The sequence below is a fragment of the Gambusia affinis genome, linkage group LG15 (assembly GCF_019740435.1).
Source record: "Gambusia affinis linkage group LG15, SWU_Gaff_1.0, whole genome shotgun sequence".
In the NCBI taxonomy this organism is placed as follows: domain Eukaryota; kingdom Metazoa; phylum Chordata; class Actinopteri; order Cyprinodontiformes; family Poeciliidae; genus Gambusia; species Gambusia affinis.
Window position 1 is genome coordinate 24,673,005 of NC_057882.1, and position 27,672 is coordinate 24,700,676.

The following is a 27,672-nucleotide window of genomic DNA, read 5'->3' on the forward strand; positions in this document are numbered from 1 at the left end:
TTGCCAGAATTGACTAGTTTACTGTAAAAGTAAATAAAATGTAAATAGAGTTTTTCACAGTTAAGATCCAGCCCAAAGTTATACGGAAGGGATTTTATTCAGGGATCACTTTCTAACAATGGCCATCAAGCATAAGCTACAGTTTAAATACATATTTTGGTGTTTCGAAGTAGGTACAAGAATAACTGGTTGTGTTTGCAAGCAGTCACATAAAACTTATAATACTTTAGTGTTACATATCTTGAGAAAATTCTGATATCTAAAACGTCCCTTTGAAATTCATTCATTTGCTCCAGGCTCACATTATTCACTGTAGTCCTTACAGTGAACACCTTTTAATGTTGCTGCAAAGAAAATCAGCCTGTAATTTGCAACTGGGAGCAGAAGAGGAATCTACAACTCTAACTAAATAGTCTGACCTTGTAAGCACAAGAAACTGCTGCTCTTTCTGTTAGGGGAATACCAATCAGGATGTTCACATATAGCTAGAAAAATGAGAATATGCACAACTGGTCAAATATACAGAACCAATATCCTTCTGACCAGTGTGCTGGAGCAATACTTTTATTGTCATTTCTTCTTCCATTGTTCCTTTTCTGATGTTAGAAAACATGGATCACCTTCAGGAATGTAGAGTTCATATCTCAGTGAATCAAAGCTGTCCTGGCATCAAAAGTGGGACCAACACACTAATAATTAGGTGGTCACAATGTTTTGTCAGATCTGTCAATCTATCACATACACAATCCCATAAACATTAAACCACAGGGAAGCTGTAAGAAAGTCTTGTACTTTCTTTTTATGGCTGTATTGTACATTTATGACCCAGATGTTTTTAAGCAACAGAGCAAATAGAAACTTTTATCTCCTCAAATATAAGAAGCACACTTGGTGAAATCCAGACCATTGGTGCTTCTCACTTACTTCAATCATCTACTGAAGTTTCTGTTGTACACTGGGCCCTTCTTTGCCCAGTACAGCTGCTCCTCCTCCATTTGCTTGAGTCTGAATTTCATTCAATATTAAAATCTAGGCTTATCTAAACTTAGTTCTTGCCAGGAAAAAAGTACAACAGCACATTTTTGTAAAATGCTTGCTTTGTGAAATAACCGTTTTCTCTCTTGCTCATCTCTTTTGTATGCCTTTGCCAATTTGACAGCGTATCTCTATCGTTTTTTCTGTTTCTCTGTCCTCCTTCACCCTTCTGTGTGCACTCTCAGGACTACACATTGACAATGTACTTCCAGCAGGCCTGGCGAGACAAGCGGCTGTCCTACTCAGAGATCCCCCTCAATCTGACCTTAGATAACCGAGTTGCTGACCAGCTCTGGGTCCCCGACACCTACTTCCTCAATGACAAGAAGTCGTTTGTTCATGGTGTCACAGTGAAAAATCGAATGATCCGACTGCATCCGGATGGCACCGTATTGTACGGCCTAAGGTCAGATTTTAATCTCTTGAAGTAGTATTTACAACTGCATTACAAGACATCTGGGTTGGATTTCATGTTTGTCTTTAAAGCACAAATAAAGTAAATAATGATGGGTGCTTTCAGTAAGTTAGAACATGAAATTCAAACCAAACTAATTTTTCACCTTCACTATAGCAGTGAATCTACACTCAGAGGCAAATTATGGAAATACAATGTATCTTCTGGGTGCAGCAGAGAAATGTGTAATAAATGACTTTTATGTTAGATTATGGATTTTGCAAAGACTTAAAGAATCTTAATTTCAAATTGAAAAACTTCTCTTTGTTTTAATGTACACCAGGGATTACCATCTCGCTGACCAGTTTGCAGGCTGATCATCTGCTCAGTTCTGGCACTTTGAAATTATTTTTCCAAATCAATTCAGCAAATATAGATGCTTTTATTGTAGTCATTGTTACAGTTCAGCTTAATTATGTGTATTTTAATGTGTTTTGATTCTGTTTCTTGCAATGGCTAGGTTTTTTTGTTTTATTTAAGAAGATGTTTTATAGTGGAGACTACTTTTTAAAGTTACAATCTAAACCTAAAATATAAATTATTCTGAAGAGATACCAAAGAAAATGTAGGTTCGACTGAAGTTTTCTCCACCTGTATGCTGCATGGCGTTAGGCAGAGCTGTTTCTCACCCTGTCGCCCAATATTTAAAGACATCCTAGATTGAGAAGATACTAAAGACAGACATTTCAGAAAAAACTATTTCACTGATTAAGGTTTGGATAAATCACTCGGGTTTCCTCTTTGGGCTGTGCTTGGCTGGGCTCCATGGGTAAAAGGCCGTCCATGAGGTGGTTTCCAGCGGGCCCCATGTCCTGGCCTGGCTCCAGAGGGGGCCCTGCTGAGGAAACACCAGCTGCATTTCCATTAACTATAGAATTGCACAATTTGAAATTCTGAAAATAAATTTGCTTCTTGGAAACACACCAATTTCAAAATACCTCAATGTTGGAAGTGAAGGTTCTTGCACTAGGATGAGGTGGTTTTTTTCAGTCAAATCAAAATAGATGTATATCATAGAACTGTAATGGAAACAGTTCTTTCATGTCACACAAGTCACGTGATCAACACCACTGGACCAAACCATTAAGATGACAGGCAGAGATTTTATGGGGGTTCGGGAGGATCTTGGACAATGTGCAGCTGGCTCCTTGAACCAGAGTTGTCACAGCAAGACCATTCATTAAAAAGATGTGCATCATTCATATGAGTTGAATCCATAGCTCTTCTGTAAAATTGCTGACTACAGTTTCCCTAAAATGTTGAATACGTAGTACATAGTATTCAGGTAAAGAAGCTTGTAGCTACAATGGCCGAATAAGACACCACCGTCCCCTCTGATTGGCTGATAGTTGATGAGTGATTGGACCACGGCTGAATGATGAATAGTTTATTCAAAGATTGTGTATATGGTGAATGAACTTAATTTTAAAAAGAGCCATTCCAACTACCTCTGTGGTTGAACATTTAAAGGCATAATAGCATTTTTTTTAAGTTGCCACTTGCTCTATCTGTTCTTCATTCATCTTAGTTCTGTTCTCATGCTCCATCTTTGTTCTTTTCAGCATATTGTTACTGGCTTGTAGATTTTTTTTTTTTTCTCAAGTCCCTTTACATTACAACGGTTAAAAGAATAAAACTATCTGTTCCAGTAAATAGCTTTGATTTAAACTGTTAAATGAGTTTGCATGTAGCCCAGAGTGCAAAGTATCAATCCCTTACTTCATTACTGGTTGAAGTTAAAGTTTTCAAACCATTTCTGTTTCCAGAGGTTTGACTTTCAACTTTTTTTCAGTCCCTCAAGCTGGAAGCACTGTCACTTAATATGACATGTTGTATTGTGGTATATTTTCTCTAAATGTGAGAAAATGCTTAACCACAGCAGTAAGGAATCCCTTCTCTCTTTTCAGCTTTCATTAAAAGTTGTTAACAGAAATGGATGCCAGCAGCAGTGGAAGACTGTGGCAATAAAGGGCATATTTAATCATTTTTATAACTCTTCCTTTTCAGTTATATTCTAACTTGTAGCTCACAATTGTTATATCATTTCCAATGTCTGAAAGTTATGAAGATGTTAAAAAAGTAAAAAGAAAAACAAACAAAAAAACACAAAGGAAAGAACAGTAGTGCAAGGAAGCCAAGGACACAGTCACAAGATTAAAAAGTGAAGAAGTTAAGTATGAAAACTGTGCATAAAACATGGGCTGCCTAAGACAAAAGTGACAGCGCTTTTCAAAAAGTCGTTCCGAAGTATACGTGGCAGTAGTATCTGTAGTAAAAAAAAACGTGAAGAGGAAAAAATATATAGGCTATAAGTATCACTGGACAACAAGTTAGATTCATTTAGAAGTTTTGGAATGAAAGGGAAATCTCGTCCATGTTGATAAAATTCAGTGGCATCTTGTCAACTGCCATGCATCAAAAATACATAAATACCAGGATTCATCAACACACCAAGGAAATTCTGAATTCTGAATTAACTAACTTTGTAATTTTTTTATTAAACAACTAAAATCATTCAATCTGTATTAGCAGCATCCCCACAAGGACAATGGTTCTGAAAGCAAAAAGATGTCCAACCTGGTGTTAGTCTGCATGTGTGTGTCACAAAGTGTATGACTTGTGTTTCTGAACATGATGGGGTTTTTTTCCTGAAAAGACATATTGAGTATGGGATTATATAAAGTCACTTGCTGAGCTGTTTATCAAACTTTATCATGGCAAAACGGGGGCACATGCGGAGGCAACAGCAAGACATCTAAATTGCACAACTTTATTGACTATTAAGGATTTAAAAATGTAATAATCAGAGATCAACTAATTAGCCTTTTGCAGTAAAAATGTCAAACAGCAATATTTTCCCTAAAATCCACCACCCTTATGTTTTCATGATAGGCTGTGGGTGGGAAGCAGCTGGCAGTGGGGGCTGACGGCGCTCTGAATGCTGTCATTACCTTAAATATCAAATGATGCATCACTGGTAGTCGGCAAATAGTGTGTTTTTGAATGGAATTGCCATGGTAATGAAGTCTTCAGATCCTACACAGTAAATGTCATCTATGAAAAGAACATTTCAGTATACAGAAAAAAAGGGAAAGCAATTTCACAGTCTCTTTCGAAGTGTTGCACTTTCTGATTTGCTCTTTTCTTTTGCTTCTTTAATCACATATTGTAATCAAATCATGAATCTGCATGGTTAATATAATGTCACACACTGATAACATTAGTGGTAACATTATTACTTACCTATTTGACAATCTAGCTACCATACATTCCATTTAAAACTCTTTAGTAAGTTTATATACATATTTTTGTACTCAGTAGAAAAGTTAAACAACAAACATAGCTAACAGCATTTGACTAAATGTTAGCCACTAACTATGATTGACAGCAGCTCCAAAGAGTTACATAGGGTTAAAGCAAAGGACTAAATGGATTTGGATTGCACCTTTTAGTTTAAAACATTAATTACTTTATAAGTGTTTCACCTGCAGGGACCTTTTCCAGGCAAAACAAGATTACCAAGGAGGGAATGGAGAATTATCTCTATTTCCACTACACCGTCAAAGATTATAAAAAGGAAAAAAAGAACAAAAACAAATTACCCCAGAAAGTAATACCAGTAGGGAAGTGGGACTAATTTCTTTGCCATGTATGTTTGGATAAAGTTTATTCGTTGGAGAGTGTTAACGGTTTTAAAGTGGTTGAAATTCTACATTGTAATTCAGTTATATCAGTTTAAACTCATCCACAGTTCATATTTTTTGTGGACTTTAACCATAACAGAACTGACAACACTGATATCTCCTACTGATATCACTGATACTTGTGGTAAATCATGGAATAACCATATTAGTTTTATTCAAACAAATAATTTGGGTCTTAAGTGGTTTATGTTCTCAAGCAGATATAAAAACTCTTAGTGCATCAAAGTTGAAACATATCTGTAGACTTAAGTTTAATGTGGATATATCAACACTAAAAAGAAATTCTCTAGTATAAGATTAAAAATTTTGACCAGCATTTTCAACATTTTTGCAGCATTATAACCAATTAAGAATTCAAAATCCGATTCATATTTATTTGTGTTCCAAATGGTGAATTGATGTTACAGCAAGTATTAAAAACTAAAAGACAAAGTATCAAGTTAAAAAAACAAACAACAAAACACACAAAAAAGACATCAAATTTAAATCAATACACAGTGGGAAGTATTTTATGGTAGTACAGCAGTGTGTGTCACTGTCGCCCAACAGTTACTACCAACACTAACAATCAGATGCGAGTCCCTCTACCTCGTCCTGCATTAAAAAGTGAAATTGCTATAGGAACAAAGGACTGCTTATACCTTTTACTTTTCAAACTAAGAAAAAAATTATCAATTAAAAATAAATGCAAAGTAATGATTCAACCAACAGTGACATAACTGCATTTATTTAATTTTTTTTACATAGACTATACATATTTGCAATGGTTATAAATATATTTTAAAGCGATTCCCACTTTTCTCAAAAACAGGGACATCTGATGTTATATTCTTTGTATTGGGGCCCAAATGTACTTTTTGTCCTCCAAGTCACAGATTATCAGTCGTAGGTTTGATTCATCCAGAAACTGAATCTGGTTCATTGTGTGACTCTGGGATTGTGGATATGTTGATATGATTCTAATTCTTTTTAACCTACTCCCAAGCCATAAAGGACCGTGTCAAGGGAGGAATGTTGCTGTATGCCACTTAATTGAAAGAGCAAGTTTGAAAGGAAGATAATAGTAGGGAGGCATTTTGACCATCCAGGGACTCTCAGATTCACAGCAAGAAACAATGCTTCACTCAAACATTCAGTTAGTTTTCCCCAAACTCTGCCTGAGGCTATTGTACCGAGTTCTACACCACCGACTTCCTCTTGAGAGAGAAATCAGAAAGTTGTCTGTAAGTAACCAGCAAATTACTCCTCGGCCAAACACTTTGAAGCCCATTCCTACCAGCAAATCCATTGCATGGAGGTAAATGCTGACAAAGTCAGACGACGAGAGAGAATTAAAAGAAAATCCATTTAAACTTTCAAAACACACAACTTTCTTATCTTATGCAGCTGGTATTATTCATTTGTTATTGTTATTGTTTTAACAATAACATTTGTTATAACATTTGTTATATATATATATATATATATATATATATATATATACATATATATATATATGTATATATATATATATATATATATATATATATATATATATATAAAACGAAGCAAAAGAGGAAGCTAAAAATGTTCTGTTCAATGTCATTATTGACCAATTGCTATTTTTAAGTTTACAAGATCAGCAATTGATTTTGTCAATACAATGTTTATCAAAAAACATTTAAAACCTTTAGGTGCAAATATGTAACTAGATACAGTGTACTTTTGAATTGTGGCTATAGTTTATTCAACAAAATTGTGTTATTAATTAAATGAAACATTTAAAAAGCTTTAAAAGGATTAACAAAAGCAGAATCAATCATTTATTTGACATCACAACTGTGTAAAAATGTAGCGACAAGTGACAATTCACAAACCAAATGTTATCACTTATCACTAAATGTCTCATTATAAATAGAACTTCAATTAAACAATAATCTTCACAGTGGTAAATTGTTCTTGAGCCATCTTATTTTTACAGCAGGCAGTTGTCAAACTAAATCACTATCACTGATATTTCTGGCTTACAGCAATCCTGCAGAGTTTGATCCCTGCTGTTGGTCACATCTCAGAAGGGGGCAAACAGAGGACCCACAGGATTATCCTGTAAACTGGGACAGAGAGATCAGCTGTGAACCTCCTATCCCTGGTGGAGTCCCTACCACCACCACCAGAGCTCAGAAGAATGTACCTGTAATGTTTTTAAAATATATATTTTCATTTGAATACCACATGGTAATCATAAGTTGTTTGAAATACAACTCTTGGCTGAATGAGTGAAAACTAACAGCTAAGCATAAATTGCAATTTTATTGGGAAACCGCATAGCAGATTTTAAAAAATGGCCTTTACTGGCTGCATCACAAGGCAATTTCCTAAAACTCTCTGACCTCCAAGCTCATGCCCAGTTAATATTCTGTGATTGTTTTGCAATTTCATTTATTGAAAATGATTTTTATTTGGTTCTAGAAAGCAGCTTTTTACATGATTTTACAATTTTGTGCATTTCGCCATAAAAGGCACCAAAGATTTACAGTTTTCTTCTTTATGGAAGGGTTTTTTCCAGTTGTCTCAACTTCATGAGCTATGTCTACAGTATAACTCATTACGTTTATTCTTTCTCTTCTGTTTTACTTTTCAGAATTACAACCACAGCTGCTTGTATGATGGACCTAAGAAGGTATCCACTAGATGAGCAAAACTGCACACTGGAAATAGAGAGTTGTAAGTAAAAAAAGTCTGTTAGTTAACTAGCAACAAAGTACTCAAGTCACAACTTAAAAGACTTTAATCAAATGTCTTGAGGCTTATAAACTGAGACTGATTAGGGGGATTTATTTTGGTATCATACAGGATGACAGCGTAGTTTAACTCAGTCTTAAAAATGTCATTTTTGTGTAAGGTTACTGCCAAGTATTGTTCCCTTAGTGTAAAATATTGAGTCAATTAATTGTAGTAATGTGCAATAATTTTTCACTAGTTGTAGGTCAACCAACATCAGATTACAACCTATGGGAAATGCTGAGTCACTTGACATGGAATTGAACCCAGATTGAGTTTTGTCCCTGTTGCACTCAAAAGCAGGACAATAAAATATGTGATAAGTAGCAGCGACCGAAGAGCTACTGCCATTATGTTCCAAGCAATTTGCTGGGAATATGCAGACTCCTTTGCTGACTTGATTGCTGATGCACATAAGTGAGATACTCCAGGTACAAACTGAAGGCTGAGCTCATCGAGAACGAACATACTTTTAACATCAAGCACTGGTTTTGGCCACCATATATGTTGGATAATTTGAAATTAGAGACTCTACTTGAAATGCTGGGACTGCAAGAACATATATACATAAAATATAGGATATAGGATTGCAGCACTTTATTTATTGATTCATGCAATAAATTAACAGCAGCAAGTGTCCAACAAATCATTGGAGTGTTGGGTAGTAAATTAAGCTTCACTATTTTTTCCCTTCCAGTCTTTTAATCAAGAAACTAAATGATATTAGTACCATGGTAAGGTTTTTGTGCTTAATTTTTGTTTAAATCGGATTTTTACATACTAAATCATGTGCTGTGTGGGATGCACTTAATGCTATTTATTTGAACATACCTTTGACTGTCAGTAAGCAATTCAGAGGAAGACAGAGAGACACTGAATGGTTACAAATGAAACATTGCACAACCGGTGATCAAGGTGTGGGCAACGAAGTTGCCCCTATGGACTATGTTGGCCATCTTCAGGGTGTGAATTTGCTGCAAGAATGTTTTAATGGGTGTCAAGAATGAATCTAACACCTAAGTCCATGTCAGGATTAATCTTTTTCTAGCCAAATAATATAAATGCTGTTACACACTTTTGCTGCAATGTCAAGACAGATCATTATATGAAAAGGCAATGTCCCCCAAAGATGAAAAAGAAAGACTAAAAAGATCAAAACACCCCCCACACCCACACACACACACGCACCCACGCCCACACACACACACGCACCCACGCACGCACACACACTCTTTCCACTTGTTTAATCTCAGCAGTGGGGCTTTGGGAAACACATTGTAATAATATCTGAAGGAAATCAACTATTCTGTGAGGTTTCATATGTTATACTGCTTCCACTGTGTTCAATCATTTGTTGGAAGGTTGATTTACATCCTGCTCTCTCCAATAAATGTGAAAGTTGCATTTCCTCAGTTCTTACTGTTTCTGTTGTTCTACTTTGATACTTTCTCTCTTTTTCTTTTTCTACATGTACAGATACATAATAATTTATGTATTTAATCATTTATCCATCAAGATGGCCATTAATTATTGCCTTTGTAACTTGCCGCTGTGTTAAACATATCATGAATAGTTTGCTTGAACTCAGCTCTTTTACCCATTTTTTTCTGATTAGATTTTTTACTTCTCTGATTGTTCAAGGCAAAAATCAGAATCCATTTTTTTTACTTTGTATGTATAAATTCATTCAACACACAGAGTGATGTAGTGAAGATTGTATGCTAAACAACGGGCACAATTTCTATGAACACACATACTTTTTATTTTATTTCAACCTAATAGTAACTGGTTACATTCACTCCCAGGAACATTGTTCTTACTGTTACTGTTTTTTGTTATCAGAAATTTATCTGTATAACTAATTTATTATTCTATTCAAATTACAAAATGCTTGTGATCTTCAGCATTAATATTCAACAATCTCTTGTTGACAAGAAAAAAGCTTGGTACCAGAATACATATTTAATGTTAATTTAATTTTAAACTGTTACGATAAGTAAATGTTAATATAACTTTTTTACATGGCAATCATTAAAAATAATTAATATAATGTATTTATTCCTACTATAAAAATTTTATGAACTGATTATGAAGCTGAAAGAAAATAAAACAAAGCTGAGTAAAGCGTCACAGAGGTCCACAAAATCTGATGATCTCACTTTGTATTTAGACTCCAGCAAAAACTGTGTTTGAAATTCCAGTAATTTATTTCCACATGTTGAGGAAGTTTGGCATATCCAAGTTGTGGGAATGCCGTATACATTTACTCAATGATGCAGTTTGAGTATGACTGTAGTTATTGAATTGAATCAGAGAAAAGTAAATGGAAAACAAATTAAAGAGAAATTATACCAACAGTCGGATATGAATAGGGTTAACATAATCCAGTACATTCAACACATCCAGAAGCAGAATTTTGCGTCTTAGAGGCTTTTATATGGATATTACACAGAAATATGTTTCCTACTGATTAGCAGGTTAAAATGTTTTTTCAGTGGCTGAAAAACACAAAGAGCACAACAAAGACAAACCTTCAGGACTCGGTGTTTGCTCTAACATGGAGAGAGGAGGTGAAAGAACATTACTGTTCATTTCTCTTTTGGATTCTGTAAACTTATAGAGAAACTAATATTTTGTAACAGCATTTCTTCAAAATAGCAACCATATTATCTGCTCCAGCAATCCACATCATATAGATGGATTCATCTTTTTTTTCTATTTCATATCTGCTGGTTGAGCTCAAACTATTTCTAGAAACTGCAGACATCCAGTGGGATGTTAATGGTTTTCACACTCAGGTTACACCGCTTATTTATTTTTTTCTTCCATCGAATGATGAGCAGTTTGCAGCATACTGCAAAATCATTTCTAATTACTAGACTAGGAATGACATTACAGACACATTGAACTTAATGAAAATCATTTGAGGAACGATTGGGAGTGAATTAGGTCATCCTCGCTCACTGCAGAGGATGAGGAGAAGGTTGTTGTCAGCAGGAATGTTTTGAATTGCTTTATGTTTTTGAAGCATTGTCCTTTGGTAAAATATGAAAACTGGGATTATAACCACACATCTAACTAATGTGATGAGATTATGTACAATTTACCTGGATAATGCTTTGTGAGACAGTCTTTTCTCTGAGGAGAGGTATTTTAAAGTTTTGAGATAACAGCTCTAGTGAAGCCCACAATTTTAGTTTTTAAAAAACAGCATCTATTTATCCATGCAGGGGTGCAGTGGAGCTAGTGTTGTTTCCATCTTCTTCCGCTTATCCGGGGTTGGATCGCTAGTGTTATTTAACAAAGTTAATTAGTTAACCTTAGCTAACTGAGTTAGTTAACTAAAAATAGTTCTCTCCACAGTAACTAATTAACCTTAGCAGTCATTTTCCTGGACAGTGGGAGGAAGCTGGAGTACCCAAAGAGAACTCAAGCCTGCATGGGAAGAACTCCCAGAAATGCATGTAGAAAGAGCCTGACATTTGCATACAGGACTTTCCTGCCCCAGTGCAACATCACATGTGCCAGTCCTTTCAATAAAAAAAAGTGTTTCTTTCTGTTTGTTGTTAATAAAAATAATATCAAAATATTTAATATTGTTAACCCTAAGGCAGATCAAAATCTTTTTTTTTTTATCTCCAAAATCCTTTTCTCTTATTGAAACGAATCAACTGTGACATTATTTCATAACTCTGAAAAAGAAAAGAGCCTGGAGTCAGATTCGGTAGAGTCCCAGTTAAATAGCTTTAGTATCATAATGTTATTCCATTTGACGTTACCATGAACAATTTTATTTATTTAGCTCTGCACAAATGTTTTACCCATGAAACAACAGATGGACTTAATGTGTCTATTTGACTTCTTCAAATGATGGAACATTTTGTTTGGCTTCTGTCTGACTTTTGTATTAAACTGTTTATAAAGGGAAAGAGTGAGGAAAAAACATTGAAATAAAATAAATCTTTGTAGTTATTCATAGACAAATAAGTACAACTACTGCTGTAGTTAAAAACAAATCCACCCTCTCCCATCAGTTCTAGAACCTTGAAGAATAAATGATCAAGCAATTACTAATTAAATATTAATCATATAAAGTATTTTAAACATAAGCTTTAAACCCAGATTGCTGTCTTGGTATGGCAAAGCACTTTCTAAAATTCTATCCAGCTCTTTCTATGTATCACAACAGCAACAGACTAAATTAGCTAATTATGACTGTCAAACATTAAAATCACCAAAGTGACAAACATTGACTTAACAAAAATTGCATAAATATTGGTAAAAGGAATAATATAAACAGTTTATAAGACTCTTCACAAGGTATGACTTAGTATTGGTATTGCTATTCTACTAACTGTACAGATGCACTGAGTAAATTCTTAAAGGTCATATAATGCACTATGCATCATTTCTTCATGAACAAATGACATTTTCTACCATATAAAACTTATTTTAATTAATATTTTTTATACATAATACAAAGTTATTTGCTCCTAATAAGAAAAATAAATCAGTTTTATTCAATTTATAACTCTCTTATTTGTCTTATTCATTCAGCAACATCTCTAATTTCAGTGGCCTCATTACCAAATATTGTCCTCTTAACATAATTAAAAATGTTAAAAGTTGCTCATGTTTTAGTGCAAAGTGTCATTTAAATACCTGCACAGGTAAAAGGTGGGTCATATTTCTAAAAACATTTGTTGATATTTGTCCTCTGTACCAGATGGTTACACCACTGATGACATTGAATTCTACTGGCGAGGAGGAGATAACGCTGTGACAGGAGTGGACAAGATTGAACTGCCCCAGTTCTCCATTGTGGATCATAAACTTATCTCCAAGAATGTTGTCTTCTCCACAGGTAATTTTCATATGTGTACGTCACATTGTATACCATCAAAGAAAGATGATGGTATATCTCATCTTCTATGATGAGATATACCATCATCATAAAAGTAAATGATTATAATATTAGCTACAACTTTGGTAAGAAGCTTACTGTAATGTCTGGGATTGAAATAGTCATGCAAATGCAGCATACCTCTGGATGCAGCACCATGGTGGGAAATAAAAAACACGCACAATATAATCAGTTATTTAGCAATGATGGAAAACACACGCACACAAAAATCAAATACAATAAAGTCATCTTCCACTTTTAGCATATTTATGAATTTGCTTTGCAGTTAGGCAGACAACGGGTTTTTGAATATAGAGTAGAGGTGTAGATATTGCACTGTGTAACTATGTAGTGATATTAAAAGAATGCAGAAAATGAAAGTCTGTTTTGTTTACAGATTTTTCAAATTCTGAAAGCCTTTTAATAACCTTTCTGTAAGTGCAGAATGCACAATGTGGACCATCAAAATACATCTGGGGCCTCGGCCATGAATGACTTTCATACTGGACTAATTTTATATCTACATGTGACAAAAACTGGCCGAATGAGTTTTCCAAAAAATTTTTTAAGTGTGTTATATTAATGTTTGAGGCTAAATGTGGTTCAGTTTTATCACTCAGATTTAAACAATAAAAGATTAAAATCATGAAAAAAGAAAACGTTTTTTATTTTTTTAGGTTTTATTGGCTGTAGTGGCCTTTATTTAAGAGTGAATTGTCAGGTAAGTGGGTAATGAGAGATGAGCGAAGACATGTGGCAAAGGTCACAGGGCTGGGAATCGAACCTGCGACAGCACCATCGAGGACTAAGGCCTCCACATGCGGGTTGTAACCCCGGCACCACCACAGCTCTGCCAGAGATTGATACCTAATGGAGTCATGCTCTTTCAGCCTACTGAAGTGACTTTTGGTTATTTGTAGTTTTTTATTGTTTCTTAAAAAAGTTTCCATTACTGTCATATTTTCACGGCAGGTCAAAAGTATTCATGGATGACTGTACATTTTAACACAACGTTCATGAATTGTGCACACTTTTATCTGTGGCACTGTTTCAATAAATGCATACAATGTGTAGAAACACTTGATTCAGACCAAATGATGACCGATGCTCCTTGAACCAATTCTTCAGGATCTGACCCTGACAAATTCTGGCATTGTCATCCCATGTGATGTGATTCTTTAAACTACTATGTCACATGGTTTGTTTTTGGAATGAGAAACTGCTTGCTTCTGCAGTTAGCATGACAAGAGCAGTTCCAAGCTAAAGAATTTAGAATTGAAAATTACATGCGTTATAGTATTCAGATTATTTTTTTAAATCATTTCTCTCTTTTCTCATCTGACCAGGTTCTTATCCACGTCTTTCCCTGAGTTTCAAGCTAAAGAGGAATATTGGATATTTCATATTGCAAACATACATGCCTTCTATACTTATCACCATTCTGTCCTGGGTCTCTTTCTGGATCAACTATGATGCCTCTGCAGCCAGGGTGGCTCTAGGTGAGCACATAGTGAATGTTTGATTAACATTAGTTTTTGTTAAGCATCCTCATTGCTGCATGTTATGAAGCACAAATTTATGAAATTTATATCCATCATATCAGATGAACTTTTAGGAACTCCAATATTCACAATTGCAGTAAATTCAGCAACTTTATGTATCTTTACATTTTGAACTCCTCCTCTGGTTTGTAAAACCAGCATAGGCTTGTTTCAGATTCTGCATTTATCAAAAGCTTCATTTTTTTTTATTAATCACAAAACTCCATCAAGCTAGCTTCATCCTCAATCCCCAGTTTAGCCCACAGGGCAATTTCACTGATTGACGACTGTGCCGCATTTAGTGAGCCTGTGGGAAGGCATGCGTGGGATGAAAAAAAAAACAAAAGGTAATGCTCTGTAATGGAGGCAGGTCAATAGTGTTGGGAAATATTCCGTCATGCTCTTTTCCACAATGGATTTAGGAACCATCTAACTCTGACCTGATTTAAGGGTATTAAAGTGGACATGTAAAAGCTGAATCACATGGTTGCTGTGTCCAAAAATCCTTTGTTAGTGTCATTAAGCCTTTACAAAAACTGTGTGGGACATTGCTTCAATCCTTTTTAAACACAGGTCAACGTTGTGACAGTGGTATAGTAAAAAAAACAAAAAAAACATGTTTTCTGTGATTAAATAGAAATTAGCTTATTTTTGTATGTTTTTTAAAAGCTGCTGTCTTTGAGAGGATTTCATGGTGTTTTATGTGCTCTAAACCTATGTTTCTGTTTGCTCTGGAAAAGTAAAGCTAAGCTTCAGGATTAGGCTTCTAATGTTATTTACAAAGCAAATTCCACAATGATTAGCCGCTCTGGTAAAGATGTGTCCAAAAACATCAATGTTTTCAAGATTTCAGTGAGTCCCTTACCATCCTGCTTACTGTATGTGGATGCAAGATAATTGTGGTCACTTCTCCAACCTTGTTTGTCAAAGTTGTAATTGTGCTAAACTTAAGATAACTAGGTTAAGGTAACTAGCTACCTTTTTTGCATCCATTGACTTAGAAAGATCAACACTCATCTGCCTTATTTCAATGGCAATGTCTCTTGTAGTTTTCCTTCTTTAAAAAGGGACCAAGAGAAACGTCCTCCTGTATCCCATAATATTTATATTCTAAGGAAACATGAAGTTATTTATTACGAATTAAAAGTTCTTACATAAAGGGAAAATGTCAAATATAAATTAGGAAAACATTTCAGCTAATATGTATTTTATCAAAGGTTGGATAAAAAAAAAACTGTCAGATTATGCAACTGTGTTTACTGAATATTAGCACTATTGTAAATCAGGATGACACTAAAAACGAGAATATTCAAAGAAATTGCGATATATAAATGTTGGCTTATCAAACACTAGAAGCTCTTGACGAGTAAACACAATTAAAGTTGACTTATAAATTTAAAATGGCTGCACTACTTCAGGTTTGAGTGCTTTATCTTGTCCCTCAAAGAGTATTAAAATGCCTAGAGTGTCATTGATGTTGGCAGCTTTAATGAATCAGAAATTGTTACCCTCTCTGGTGTCAATAGGACACATTTGAGTGAGTGAGTTGGTTTAATCTTACAAAGAGTTATATATTTTTGTTGTTCTTCTCATGGGTAGATTTATGTAGTGATTTAGTGCAAGCTTATGTCCTTCATGCTGTGAAATTATTCTTCTTTACCAGGTATTACCACGGTGCTCACCATGACAACCATTAACACCCACCTGAGAGAAACCCTTCCCAAAATTCCTTATGTCAAGGCCATAGACATGTACCTCATGGGCTGCTTTGTGTTTGTCTTCCTGGCTCTGCTGGAGTATGCCCTGGTGAACTACATCTTCTTTGGACAGGGTCCTCAGCGTCAGAAAAAGGCTGCTGAGAAGATAGCAACAGCAAACAATGAAAAGATGAGGATGGATCCAAATAAGGTAAAAGCTTACCCTCGTTGGTGTCAATAGGACAAGATTTGTTGATGTGTTTTATGTGTTTGGCATGTTGCAGTGTCCAGATCAATTTCAGCTTTATTTTTTATATAAAGATGTCTTCATGCTTTCTTTATACACTCTGTGACACTTCCCTCTCAAAGCTTCACAGGTGGTGTCAGGTGTATTTCCTGTAACACATCATCTGTTCTGGTGTCCAGTTTAAGGTTATACTCATGTGTCAGAAGAACAATTTTTAAAACTCCCTGGTTTATGTTTACATTCTCTCTACAAAAAAAGTCTGGCGTTAGTGTAATAGAGGTTCCCTTCCTGTAAAACTCTATCGAAGTTAAATTTAGGTAGTCTCTTAATGCTTATGTGGGCGTGTTCTTTCATATTTGTAACAAGAGCTTGTTGTAGGTCTTGTAATGACTTTTTAGCAATGTTTATTACTTTTATCATCTAGTGGTCAGCTTTCAGGGGACGTTGTTTGCAGTCAGGTCAGAGCATGTTGTCAGATGCTTTGACTATCCACTGTAGAGTTTTCCTTACAGCCAAATTGATTTTTTCAAATTCCTTTGAGATGTTTTTAAATCTCTTGCTAGACTTAAAACTTTCTACACCAAAAAAACACTTTTGATCTCACTGTGGTGTTCACTCTACCTTTAACAGTCCAGACCACATCAAGCTAACTGTATAAGGTTTGTGTTGGCCAAACCTTTATTTAGTTGCAGGTTTGTATTACACTTGACAACAAGTTAGAAAAGTTATTTTGTTCAGTATATACTGTTTGGTAATTTTATTTGAATTTTTGGTGTGGTACGGGTAAAGTTCATAGTAAATATCAAATTTCCAAATAGTTACAAAGACACATTACCTCCTCCTCACATGAATTAAAAAATTTTAAAAAATTAATTTGTGGTAAGTGGATAGATTTGAACATAACACAAACCAAGTTTGCTTCTATGGCTGATTTGATTTGGACCTGTTTGCACAGTGAGCCAAGATGGTAATTGCCTTAGTTGTCTATTGTTATCTCTTAAGGAAATATGAGATGTTCCAGTCAAGGGAAACCATGTAGTGTACAGTACCATTTGTTGGAGTTAAGTGTGGCATAGAAAACACAGTGCTTACACAACAGTTTCAAAAATTTAGGACATCATTCAAACCAAATCAATTGGTTTTTTGGGGTTTTTTGGTTTGTTTTTTGTTTGCTTTTTCCCCCACAAATGTTCCACTATCATTCAGATAAATTTCCTCATGTTTTCTTAAAGTTTTCTTTGCTACTTGTCTGCAGTGGCTGGTGGGAAACGTGGTTGGCAGAGATGATACTCTGTACGCAAGAATGAAACAAAGAGACCTTGCTGGTCATGATTCAATGTGGGAGCCAATCTTCATGGATGACGCAGCAATTGGGCTTGCAGATCAAAAAAACAAGGTACTGCAAAATCTGTTTCTATACATTCATAGCATACATAGTATTGGCTAACATGCCCACCCCAACACAAACAGTATTCATATATAACTTTATGTACATCTGAACCTTACGCAGTTTGTTAACTTATTGAGTAAATAATAGCAACACAGGAAAGTGAAAAGGTATTAAAATTTACATTTTCATTTACATAATAGATTTTTTTTTACTGTTCAGTGATATATTTGCCACTCTTCTTTTGACAGATGGACACACATGAAAACATCCTCTTAGGCACTCTGGATATCAAGAATGACATGGGTGTTACAGAGCTGGCTCTGGGTCTCAATGACCCGCGAAACACCATGTTAACATATGACAGCTCAAATCTGCAATATCGCAAATCAGGGCTGACAAGGCACAACTTTGGGCGAAATGCACTGGAGCGCCACATGACTCATAAGAAAAGCAGACTTCGGAGGCGGGCCTCTCAGTTAAAAATCACCATCCCGGACTTGACTGATGTAAACTCTATCGACAAATGGTCACGAATGATCTTCCCAACTGTATTTTCCTTCTTTAACATTGTTTACTGGCTCTACTATGTAAATTAAAGACAAACAGGACATGAGTGAAATCAAGCACATCAAAGGTAAATAAGAATTTAACGTTTGTATTTGAGTGACTTCATATTTATGTTCTCTTGTAAAACTAGATGGAATTCCTGTATTCGGGACTGGATCCATGATTTCTGGAAGCACAATCTTTGCTGGCTAACACACGCAAACCTTATGGAAAAGAGATTACATACTTATAAGGTGCCTGTTCCTGAACATTTGTGTATACTGTTGTGTTTTCTTTTTATTGAATATCTTAACATCTCTCAGTCTGTTTGTTTTTAACCATTAAATCAATTTTGATTTAAAGTACACATCATTAACAATCCTAGACATAAACTTATAAAAAAAACAATTTCAAAAATGTTTACTTTCACAGAGACTGCTTAAAAATGATGAAACTAACTTAAAGTCTACAAGATTATCTCACAATAATCATGTCAAATACTATAGGCTATCACTGATCTAATTGCATGAATTTGCTGAAAAAAACTGTAAAAATGCTTAAGAATGAAAATATATTGTATGATATAAAGTTAACATTTTTATAACACCGTGATTTTTAAAACTTTTTCTAATGTAATAAATTGATGGCACTACAAAACTGTATTTTCCTGACATTTTTGTCAGTTTATCATCCTCTACTGTAAATTTACAAATAATACCAACAATGTGTACAAATAAACTTAATATGCTTGTCAATTTAAACAAATAGAAAATAGGATATAACTACCACGACTAAACCATTCAAAACCTTTAGTTTGGTTCACTGTATCAAAATTCAGAAAGACTGGAGAAAAAGGAATGGCAAAAAAATATATCACTATTCTGTTCACCTTTTTTTTGTTAAAAGCACATACTTAAATAAAAAAGGCCACTTGGTTCATTTCAATAAAACGAATTCAAGAGTCTGAAATTTTACATTTCCTTTTTTATGGCACTACTTCAATAGTTTTGTATAGGTTTACTGATTATTAGCTTCTGCAAACATTTTTCTGATTGTTGGAGTGCGCAGTTACAAATATGCTTTTATTTTAGATTGTTTACAAGCCAAGAGGCTTAACCACACTTCTTGCACTTGGTGCTTTTGGGCCTCGTCTTGAGGCAAACTTTATTATCATTTATTTTTGTTGTCAAAATTTATTAGGAATTAAATTGCTCGCAAAATATACTTATACTTGGACCTTAGGTAAGATTTATAAATTATGAACTCTTAAGATTTAACAACATTAAATTTGTGACTAACAAATTAAAAATTTTGTTCAAAGCTTTGTTGTATTGGCATTAACATGTTAGTCTACAATATGGAGTAGTTGCAAATATCTAAATACGTTTAGGTGAAGACTTTTAATGTCGGGGATTTACAATGGGTTTTTTTCCCCAGGTGCTTTTGGGGCTTGTATTTTATGATACTATATCCACCAAGTTTAAAATTGAGAATTATGTGGAAACATAATGCCAAACTCAGACAGCGATGCATATCACAATAGTCACCCAAAAAGAGAGCTGTGACGGCTGAGTCTTCAGTTTAAATTCAGGTTGATAAAGTGAAGAATTAAAAAGGTTTTTGTTCAATGCAGCACCTTTGATACTTAACAAACCAGCACCCTACATGTATTTGAAAGGGCTCTGTGGTACACTCGGTGTGCCTTTAATTCACCACAATGGTAAAAGGCAACTTGTGATAAAAATGACCAAAAGTAAAAAAAATCAGCAACAATTCAGGTGGGACATTAAGAGTTCTGCTCCATTTTAGTCAGGCTTGTTAGGCTGCTTTGACAGAGAAAGTGGTGTATACAGTGCAGTCCTCAAGATTCTTTCTAACAAATATCTTGTGCAATGCTAAGGGATGCGCCAAGCAGAGCATTCTACCGTGTGCCATACGATCAAGTTTAAATACTTTCACTTGCTTTTTGTGATCTCAGCTTGCCCAGTCAGAAGAACTCAGAAGGATCACAGTAGCTAACACCATTGGTTTCAGAAAACCAGGTTATGTTTAGTGCTCTCCACTCAGTGTCAAGTTAACCCTCACCATTCTACCAGACTATTGCTGCTCACTTTCCTCTTCCACTCAAGATCAGTAAATGTCTGTGCATTGGTTTCTCTTTACCACATTGCCACATGCCAGTTTTCACCTAAAAAAAACACTATTTGTAACAAACAACTGAGCCAGTGTGTAGTTTCCAATGTTCCCTTCTCCCCAACACTAAGACATAACGCACAGCTGAACACAAAAAATGCTATGTCCTATGAAAAAGAGCCTTATTCTGATGCCCAAGTGTCAGATTACCCTTTTTCACAAAAGCTATCTCACCAAAATATGTCACGTGAGAAAATCCATAATTTTTGAAAATTTTATTTGTAATTCACAACTTCTCCTTATGTTTGCTGATTAGCCCATTTGAAATTCTACCAGAGGAATCAAATAAGAGAAAGCCTAGACAGAGTACCGACAGCTTGAAAAAGGAAAGCTTTAAATGAATGAAAAAAATATTAACAATTAAATGAATATAAAGAACTGAGGGAAGATATATTTTTTGCACTAATTCCAAGTGTGGAAGATGTAGGTGAACATATATAGAAAGACATAAACAATGCAATCAGAAATAAATACTAAAAAACCTACAACAGTGTATATATCAGGAAAGATCAAAAGTCTTGATTTAGAACATTTTGCTGTACATACACAAAATTTGGAAATTAAAGCAACATTTCCAGTTTTTTTTCTTCTTCTATGTAAAGCAAAAACAGAGGGTGATGTGAAACAATGTAAATAGTCTGCTGTGGTGTCACTTCTACTTTGTTTATGAAGGTCCATGTCGTTTTTAACCAAAGTGTAAAGTTGTATTCATGAATGTAGCTCTTGCTTTTGCACCATGGATTTACTGACTATCAGCAAAAGTAACGCAAGTTCTACAGCACATCATATATTAAAACAAGATTTTAACTGATACTTTTCATCAGGCCACAATTCAGCTTTCAAAAAACACAATTTCAACTAAAACCAGTCGCAGTTCTTGCCCTGAAGGAGCCCCATCTTCTGTTGCCCCTCACCAACCAAAACCTAGAAAATTGAATTCCAGGTCAAAATGAAATGAGTTGCCGTCCCGCACGAAGCACCTTTCACTTTTCAACAGCAAACACCAACTCCTTACAGACAGCATATGCAAAAAGAAGCAATAGAAAACCTGTTCAAAACGTAACTAGCAGATTTTGTGCTAACAAAATAGCATCCATCTGTTACTGACCATATAAAGATTTGTTTAATAAATGTTTTTGTTGTTCTTAAGAGAGAGGGGTTTTGTGAGCTTGTTTCTGATGTTTTGTTGCTTTCTGTGTTCATTATACACAGTAAGCAGAATTGTACTTTTGTTCCACTAAACACAAAATCTAGCCATTGTAACATATTTTGAAGTGTCTTTTACACTAAGTCCACCTCAGCTATAGTTAGAGCTTTGTAATATTCAGAGTACTACTGTACATGGTTTGATGTGGTGTATTTAAATGTGAGCGTGCTAGGAGTGAATGTTTTCCAGACACGTGTGTTTTAAAGCACACTGGTAAAAATATACATGTGTAACTCACACTGATTTTTTGTTATTTTGTTTCATATATTTTTATACTTCAATATCAGGGGTCTCAAACTCCAGTCTGGGAGGGCCGCTGTCCTGCAACTTTTAGATGTGCCTCTGCTGCACCATCTGAATAGAATAATCAAATCATTAAGACTCTGGAGAACTGATCTGCACCAGGAGGAGGTAATTAAACCATTTCATTCCAGTGTTTTGTACCTGTGACACATCTAAAACCTCCAGGACAGCCGCCCTCGAGGACTGGAGTTTGAGACCCCTGTATATTCTATGTAAAAAAAAAAATCACATTTTCATATTAATAATATTGAGAAAGATTATATTGCCCTATTGGGCAGAAAATGTTAGGATATTTGTTAGAATCAAATCCTTTCATAATTGTGAAAAATTCACAACTGCAAGATCACAAATTGGTTCACTTATTTTCTTCGTTGTGCATTAGCTTGAAGGTTTTGGAAATTAAAGGTTTTTGTGGAGTTATGTCCTCTGGAGCATAAAAGGGCGGTACTGTAAACGCCTGCATGACACATCTCAGAAATGGTGTATGTTTGCACACACTCACAGAAGAAGCCTTAGCCTCCTGCTGCCCTGGACCTCTTGCCAAACTGCTTCAGCCCCATTCACCTTCTCAACCTTTTCTGCCCTGAAACCAAGAGCTCTTCCCTTTTTGAAGATATATCCTGTAAAAAGTCATTTTTTGTCTTTATTATAAAAACAATGGAATTTACTACATTGTTAATAAATATTGTATAAAGTTCTGAATGTGAGTGATTATTTATTATGAATTTATGCTCTGTGCTGCTCTAGTATGGCTATGGGTTACATTTATATTTATGTAGCTTATAAAAAGAGAGATGATGTTTGTTTGGGTCGGTTTACTATGGTTATACATTCACATAGCAGGCAAATGTAACCCAATCCCACTTTTTAATGTGATATGTGCTCTACATCCTTTCACCTCAGGTAGAACAACCCGATTCTGATCTTTTCTTTTTCTGTGCCACTTCTGTATGTGATTCTAATTTGGATTAAAAAAAAAATTCTCAAAAAGTCTGCAGTCTATAAGGTCATGCCACATTTTATCTGGCTTTTACATAGTTGAAGTGAGACAAGCATCATAATTTTGGACCAGAAAAAGCCAGATGCTGTAAATCCACTGTAAAACGGACTCAGCCTGTGGAACAGCGACAGTCAATCCAGAAATGACCATCACAAAGGCCTCATCTCAATCCTATGAAGACATTGTGACTGGTGGCAACCTACAAACGTTACTGCGTTAGTAATCCATTCTGAAAAAAAAAATATATATATATACATAGAAATCTTTCAAAATGTTATGGCTATGTTTTCTGGCATCTAGAAATTAATCTAGTAATTCTGAACCTAAAACAAGAGAAGTTATGTTTGATTTAACTTCAGACAGAAAGAAAATGTGTCCATATATTTGGTTTCAATTTTAGTAGCCAATTAAAAAATGCAGAGAACAAAAATGTATCCAAATTAGCTTAGACTTTAAAGCAAGAAGTCCAAGGCTAAGATTTGAAACAGTACCATTGTGTGTAGGAAGAGAGCTTTAGTGTCTCTGGATAGCAAGACATGAGTCATGACACAGAACTGTAGGCAGGCCTGGCATTCCAACAAAGACATTAGAGCCTAATACAAAATGTTCCTTTTCATCCTTTACACACAGCTCTGCATTTTTGTCATCACCCTGTGGCTTTAGTTTCACATTACACTGACAGAGGAAAACAGTGTTTGTCCAGCCAATGATATCATATACAACTACTGTTGTAACACATGAATCACAGATGATGAATGTGTAACTGGAAAACAAAACATGACAAATATTGCAGAATTTCAATCAATATTTTTGTGATGAGACTAGCTGTAATTTTGTGAGCATGCTTTTTTGAAATGTTTTCCCCTCTTACATGAATCATATTTGTCAAGACATATATATTTATTGCACTACAGCACCGTCACATTAGGACTCAACTCTGAAGTGAATTCTGCTCTGTATCAGAAAATCCAGGACTAATAGGCCCAGCCATCAGTATGTGACCTTAAGCTCAAACGCACTTGGGATATGCTGCATGACAACCATCTGAGAGCAAATACCTTTTCACAGCATGTTGCATAGTTAAAAGATGTTCACTTTCTGGGTAATGTAGACGATCACCTTCCTTGTGTTCTGTTGGAATTTTTTTTTTCTTCATTATAATTTTATGAATTACTTGTCTGCTAATCATCAACTGTCTTCTAACCTTACATTTCCAAACAGTCTGGCTTTGGCCAACATGACATTTGACCTTTGGAAAATTAACTTTTCTCATTGTAACACCTTCAGCATTCACAACATAAGCTCATTCCCTGTCTATGTGCAGATCCTGCATTTGTCCCATATTGGGCACAAATGCAGACACTGTATATTAACAGAATACTTTGCACTGTTTGTCATTAGTACCTTGCATTATCCATTATGTATTCTGTATTGGTTGGTTCAAATCTTTCCAATATATTTATACAAAGATGGATTTGATGTTGAATGTTAAAGGATTCCGTAATTCTCCTTTGGGCTTTAGACTCTGGCTCATTGCTTTTAGCTTTTTCAGCCCGATTTTGATTTGAATTGTCTATGTGATCAAACCAAATCAAATACACATTAATCTAATAAATATAATTAGCATCTATTTTTGTTTGCCATTGTCTATCCCACCAAATTTCTAAAGCTGACCTTATCCATTTGTGTTAGTGAGACAGAATAAGGCTGACAGATTAAAGCTTCACATGTGCTTTGTCAATTCATTTCTTGGCTCATTAAACTTCAAGAAATGTCTGATTTCTTTGTCACTTCCTCTCCTTCCCTGAGTGTGTGTCCCTGGTTAATTGGGAGAAATATATGTTAATGTGACGCTGCTAGCGCAGTAATTAAGTTCTGATTAGAGTGAAGATACTGTCAGCTAGCATCAATTTATGCACACATTTGCTTGTGTGTGTGGTTCAGAATTTCTGGTCTTCTAAGGCCCATTTTTCTAACAAATACTGTGTTTTGAGGACCCACTGCTCCAATGGGGCCCAAAGCCCAGGCCCCATAAGAAGTGCTGTTTTGGGGATAGGGTTAGGTTTAGGACTAAAGTGTGTATTGAGTTTAAATTACGATTAGGCATGTAGTGGTTATGGTTAGGATAAGGATTAGGTTATAGAAATTAATGGAAATTGAACCTCTGCTCTACTTGCTAAAGTCCAAGCCTGAGTTTTAGCAAAAAACACAGATTTAAAAGTGGCAAGAAATTTATCCATTGATGCCAATGGCTACTATTGTGTTTTTTCATATTTTACATTTGCATGTGTCTTACTGTCTATGTGTTACTGCACACATCAACCCTTTCTTTGAAGGGAACATAATTTTATTTTTCTCATTTGATCAGCTACAAATAACATTAACAGAAGCTAAGATAATTATTACAAAAGTTTAAAAAGGGCTTCTGTAGGGCACCCTTCTGTGACCATGGAAATTGTCCCCACCAACAGTGACAAGCTTTACACAAACTCCTCAGTCGATGGATAAACATTGATGGTACCTATTGTAATGAAGTTAGATCTTCCTAGATAACAGTGGTTCCTGTCACTCGGGGTTAAGCCCACTGCTTAACCATAAATTGGAACAACTCAAAAAAGACCACAACAAGTTCTCCAAAGCAACACTCAACTTTCATGAATAGGTTTCCAAACTCATCCTGCACCAAGGGCACAAACAAGCCGGGGCCGCAGTAAACTGCAGCACACCAGCTGCCAGCAAAGTAACCAATACCTGCAACACGCAAGCTGTCCCACGTGGCCCTGTGGCACTGAGACTAGTTTCATACCAGGCTTTTTACTCTGCTCCTGAGAGCTCAGAGTGAAACAAGCTGTGCCTGTTTGCAGTGCAGGGACTCAGACGCAAAACTAAGGGGAAGAACACATGCAGCACGACTACATGAAACACTCACTCAGTTTCTGCTTTTCATATCAAATAAAGACAATCTGAGTACATACATCTTTCCAAATTAGGTGTGACACCAAAAGCACAAGCTGTTGGTCAGGCATCCTACTTGAGAGGTTTCTGATAGAGAGTATATTCCAGCAAGGAAACACCAAAACGGTTCAAGACGTCGCATTACCAACTCCTGATCATGTAAATTTTCCATGAGATTTTTTGTATTTAATGTTCAATATTTTCCAAAGAGACTTGAGTGAGCACCTCAGATATTTAAAAAATAAATCTTGAGATTTTAGCCTGAATGACCATCTTGAAAATCCATCAAGTGCATCTGCATAGCACATTTCCACAACAAAGCAGTTTAAAACAGCCTTATAGGAGTTCCATCTTTATGCTTTAGTACATTTATGCTTTTGGACATTTTCATATAAATGCTAATTCAGCAATGTTTTACATAAAACTATCAGTACTGGCAGACGTATGGAGCTCAAAACACTGTAAAAATGCTTTAATTCATACAAATAGGTCATTCCTATTGAAGTAAACGAACCTACAGAAGCACATTAAGAAAACAGAAAGAAAGTCCTGATTAGTCAGTTAAATGAGCAGCAAACATTACTCTATGCCACATTTTTGTAAATTTCTAAAGATTGTCAAAACAATTCCAAAGATTTACGGAAGATAGAAAAAAAAAGAAATGAGAAAACTGAGAATAAGTGTTTTATTCTCACTACAGCCCAGACCAAATGTCTGTTTAGTGTTTAATTTTAAACTCAGGACACAGAAATCATTTTTGCCCACTCATAGCTAGTGAGTTTGTGGAACTGACAGTTTGAGTGGTTTTGGCCAGAGGCGTGTTCGCCAAGTCCATCAGAAGGTCATTGGAAGGAAAAAAAAACAACAGCACATTTTACACAGTCAACTTACAATTGTTAATTAACTTAAAATATATCTTGTCACAGTGTGGGAGGAAAGCATGATAGTCAGAGAAACCCCATGTAGCCAATGGCAAAAAATAAACATTCCTGTTACAAGCACAGCGTCTCACCGTCAGGGTGAGCAGGGATGTTAAAACATGTCTTTAGCAAATAATGTCTAATTTTTTGTTTTTAACAAATCTAATCAATGAAAACAATATTAATTTTCCACTACTACTGGAATTCTAAAAAACAACCTGCCATGCCCTTGAACTCTTATAGTTCCCTCCTGTTGTGAATAATGCTCATGTACTGGACAAACAGGCAAAACTTCATCTTTTGCTGCATCACCATTAGATACATTAGGTTAATACATTTCTTTTAAAACGTCCAAGAAGACTCCTGGAAATTAAATTTCAATGTTCAAGGAGTACCCACAAATGATCAGATATTTGTTAGGAAAAATTAATCTCAAAGTAAGTTATGCCACCAGCTTCATTTTCAGATTCAGGAATTCAGCATCCCAAAATTAGTGAAAGGTTTACCTAATCTCATGCTCAGCTATTCAATGTTTATATTGGGTCTCTGTTGCAATATTTGAGTTGAACTTGTGTAGATTCTGATGGTGTGTCAAATCACAAAATAATTAAACAACACACGTCTAATAGCAGTCACGACTAATTCACTGCTGGGAAATAATGTGGTAGTTAACTTTGCAGAAACACAATGAGACATAGCAACTCTTTTTCAGATACAAATATACTCAGATGAAAGATTGTAAAATATTTCAAACATATAGCAAAAGACATCAAACAAATACATTTTAAACATGCAATGTGTTTATGCAGCTCTTAAC

At 35.2% G+C, this 27,672-nt stretch overlaps 1 protein-coding gene across 2 annotated transcripts in view; it reads left to right on the top strand.

Moving 5' to 3' along the window:
- LOC122844892 (gamma-aminobutyric acid receptor subunit beta-2-like) overlaps positions 1 to 22,680 on the top strand; it is a 48,061-nt gene extending 25,381 nt beyond the window's left edge. The window contains exons 4-10 of one of the 2 annotated variants that reach the window (XM_044140728.1): positions 1,221 to 1,441; positions 7,814 to 7,896; positions 12,680 to 12,817; positions 14,203 to 14,355; positions 16,061 to 16,305; positions 17,597 to 17,737; positions 17,980 to 22,680. In XM_044140728.1, the coding sequence (XP_043996663.1) occupies positions 1,221 to 1,441; positions 7,814 to 7,896; positions 12,680 to 12,817; positions 14,203 to 14,355; positions 16,061 to 16,305; positions 17,597 to 17,737; positions 17,980 to 18,327 (1,329 nt within the window). In that variant the 3' untranslated portion in view covers positions 18,328 to 22,680. The remainder of the gene's footprint in view (positions 1 to 1,220; positions 1,442 to 7,813; positions 7,897 to 12,679; positions 12,818 to 14,202; positions 14,356 to 16,060; positions 16,306 to 17,596; positions 17,738 to 17,979) is intronic. The other variant, XM_044140729.1, reaches the window with a different exon arrangement.
- The last annotated feature ends 4,992 nt before the right edge of the window (positions 22,681 to 27,672 follow it).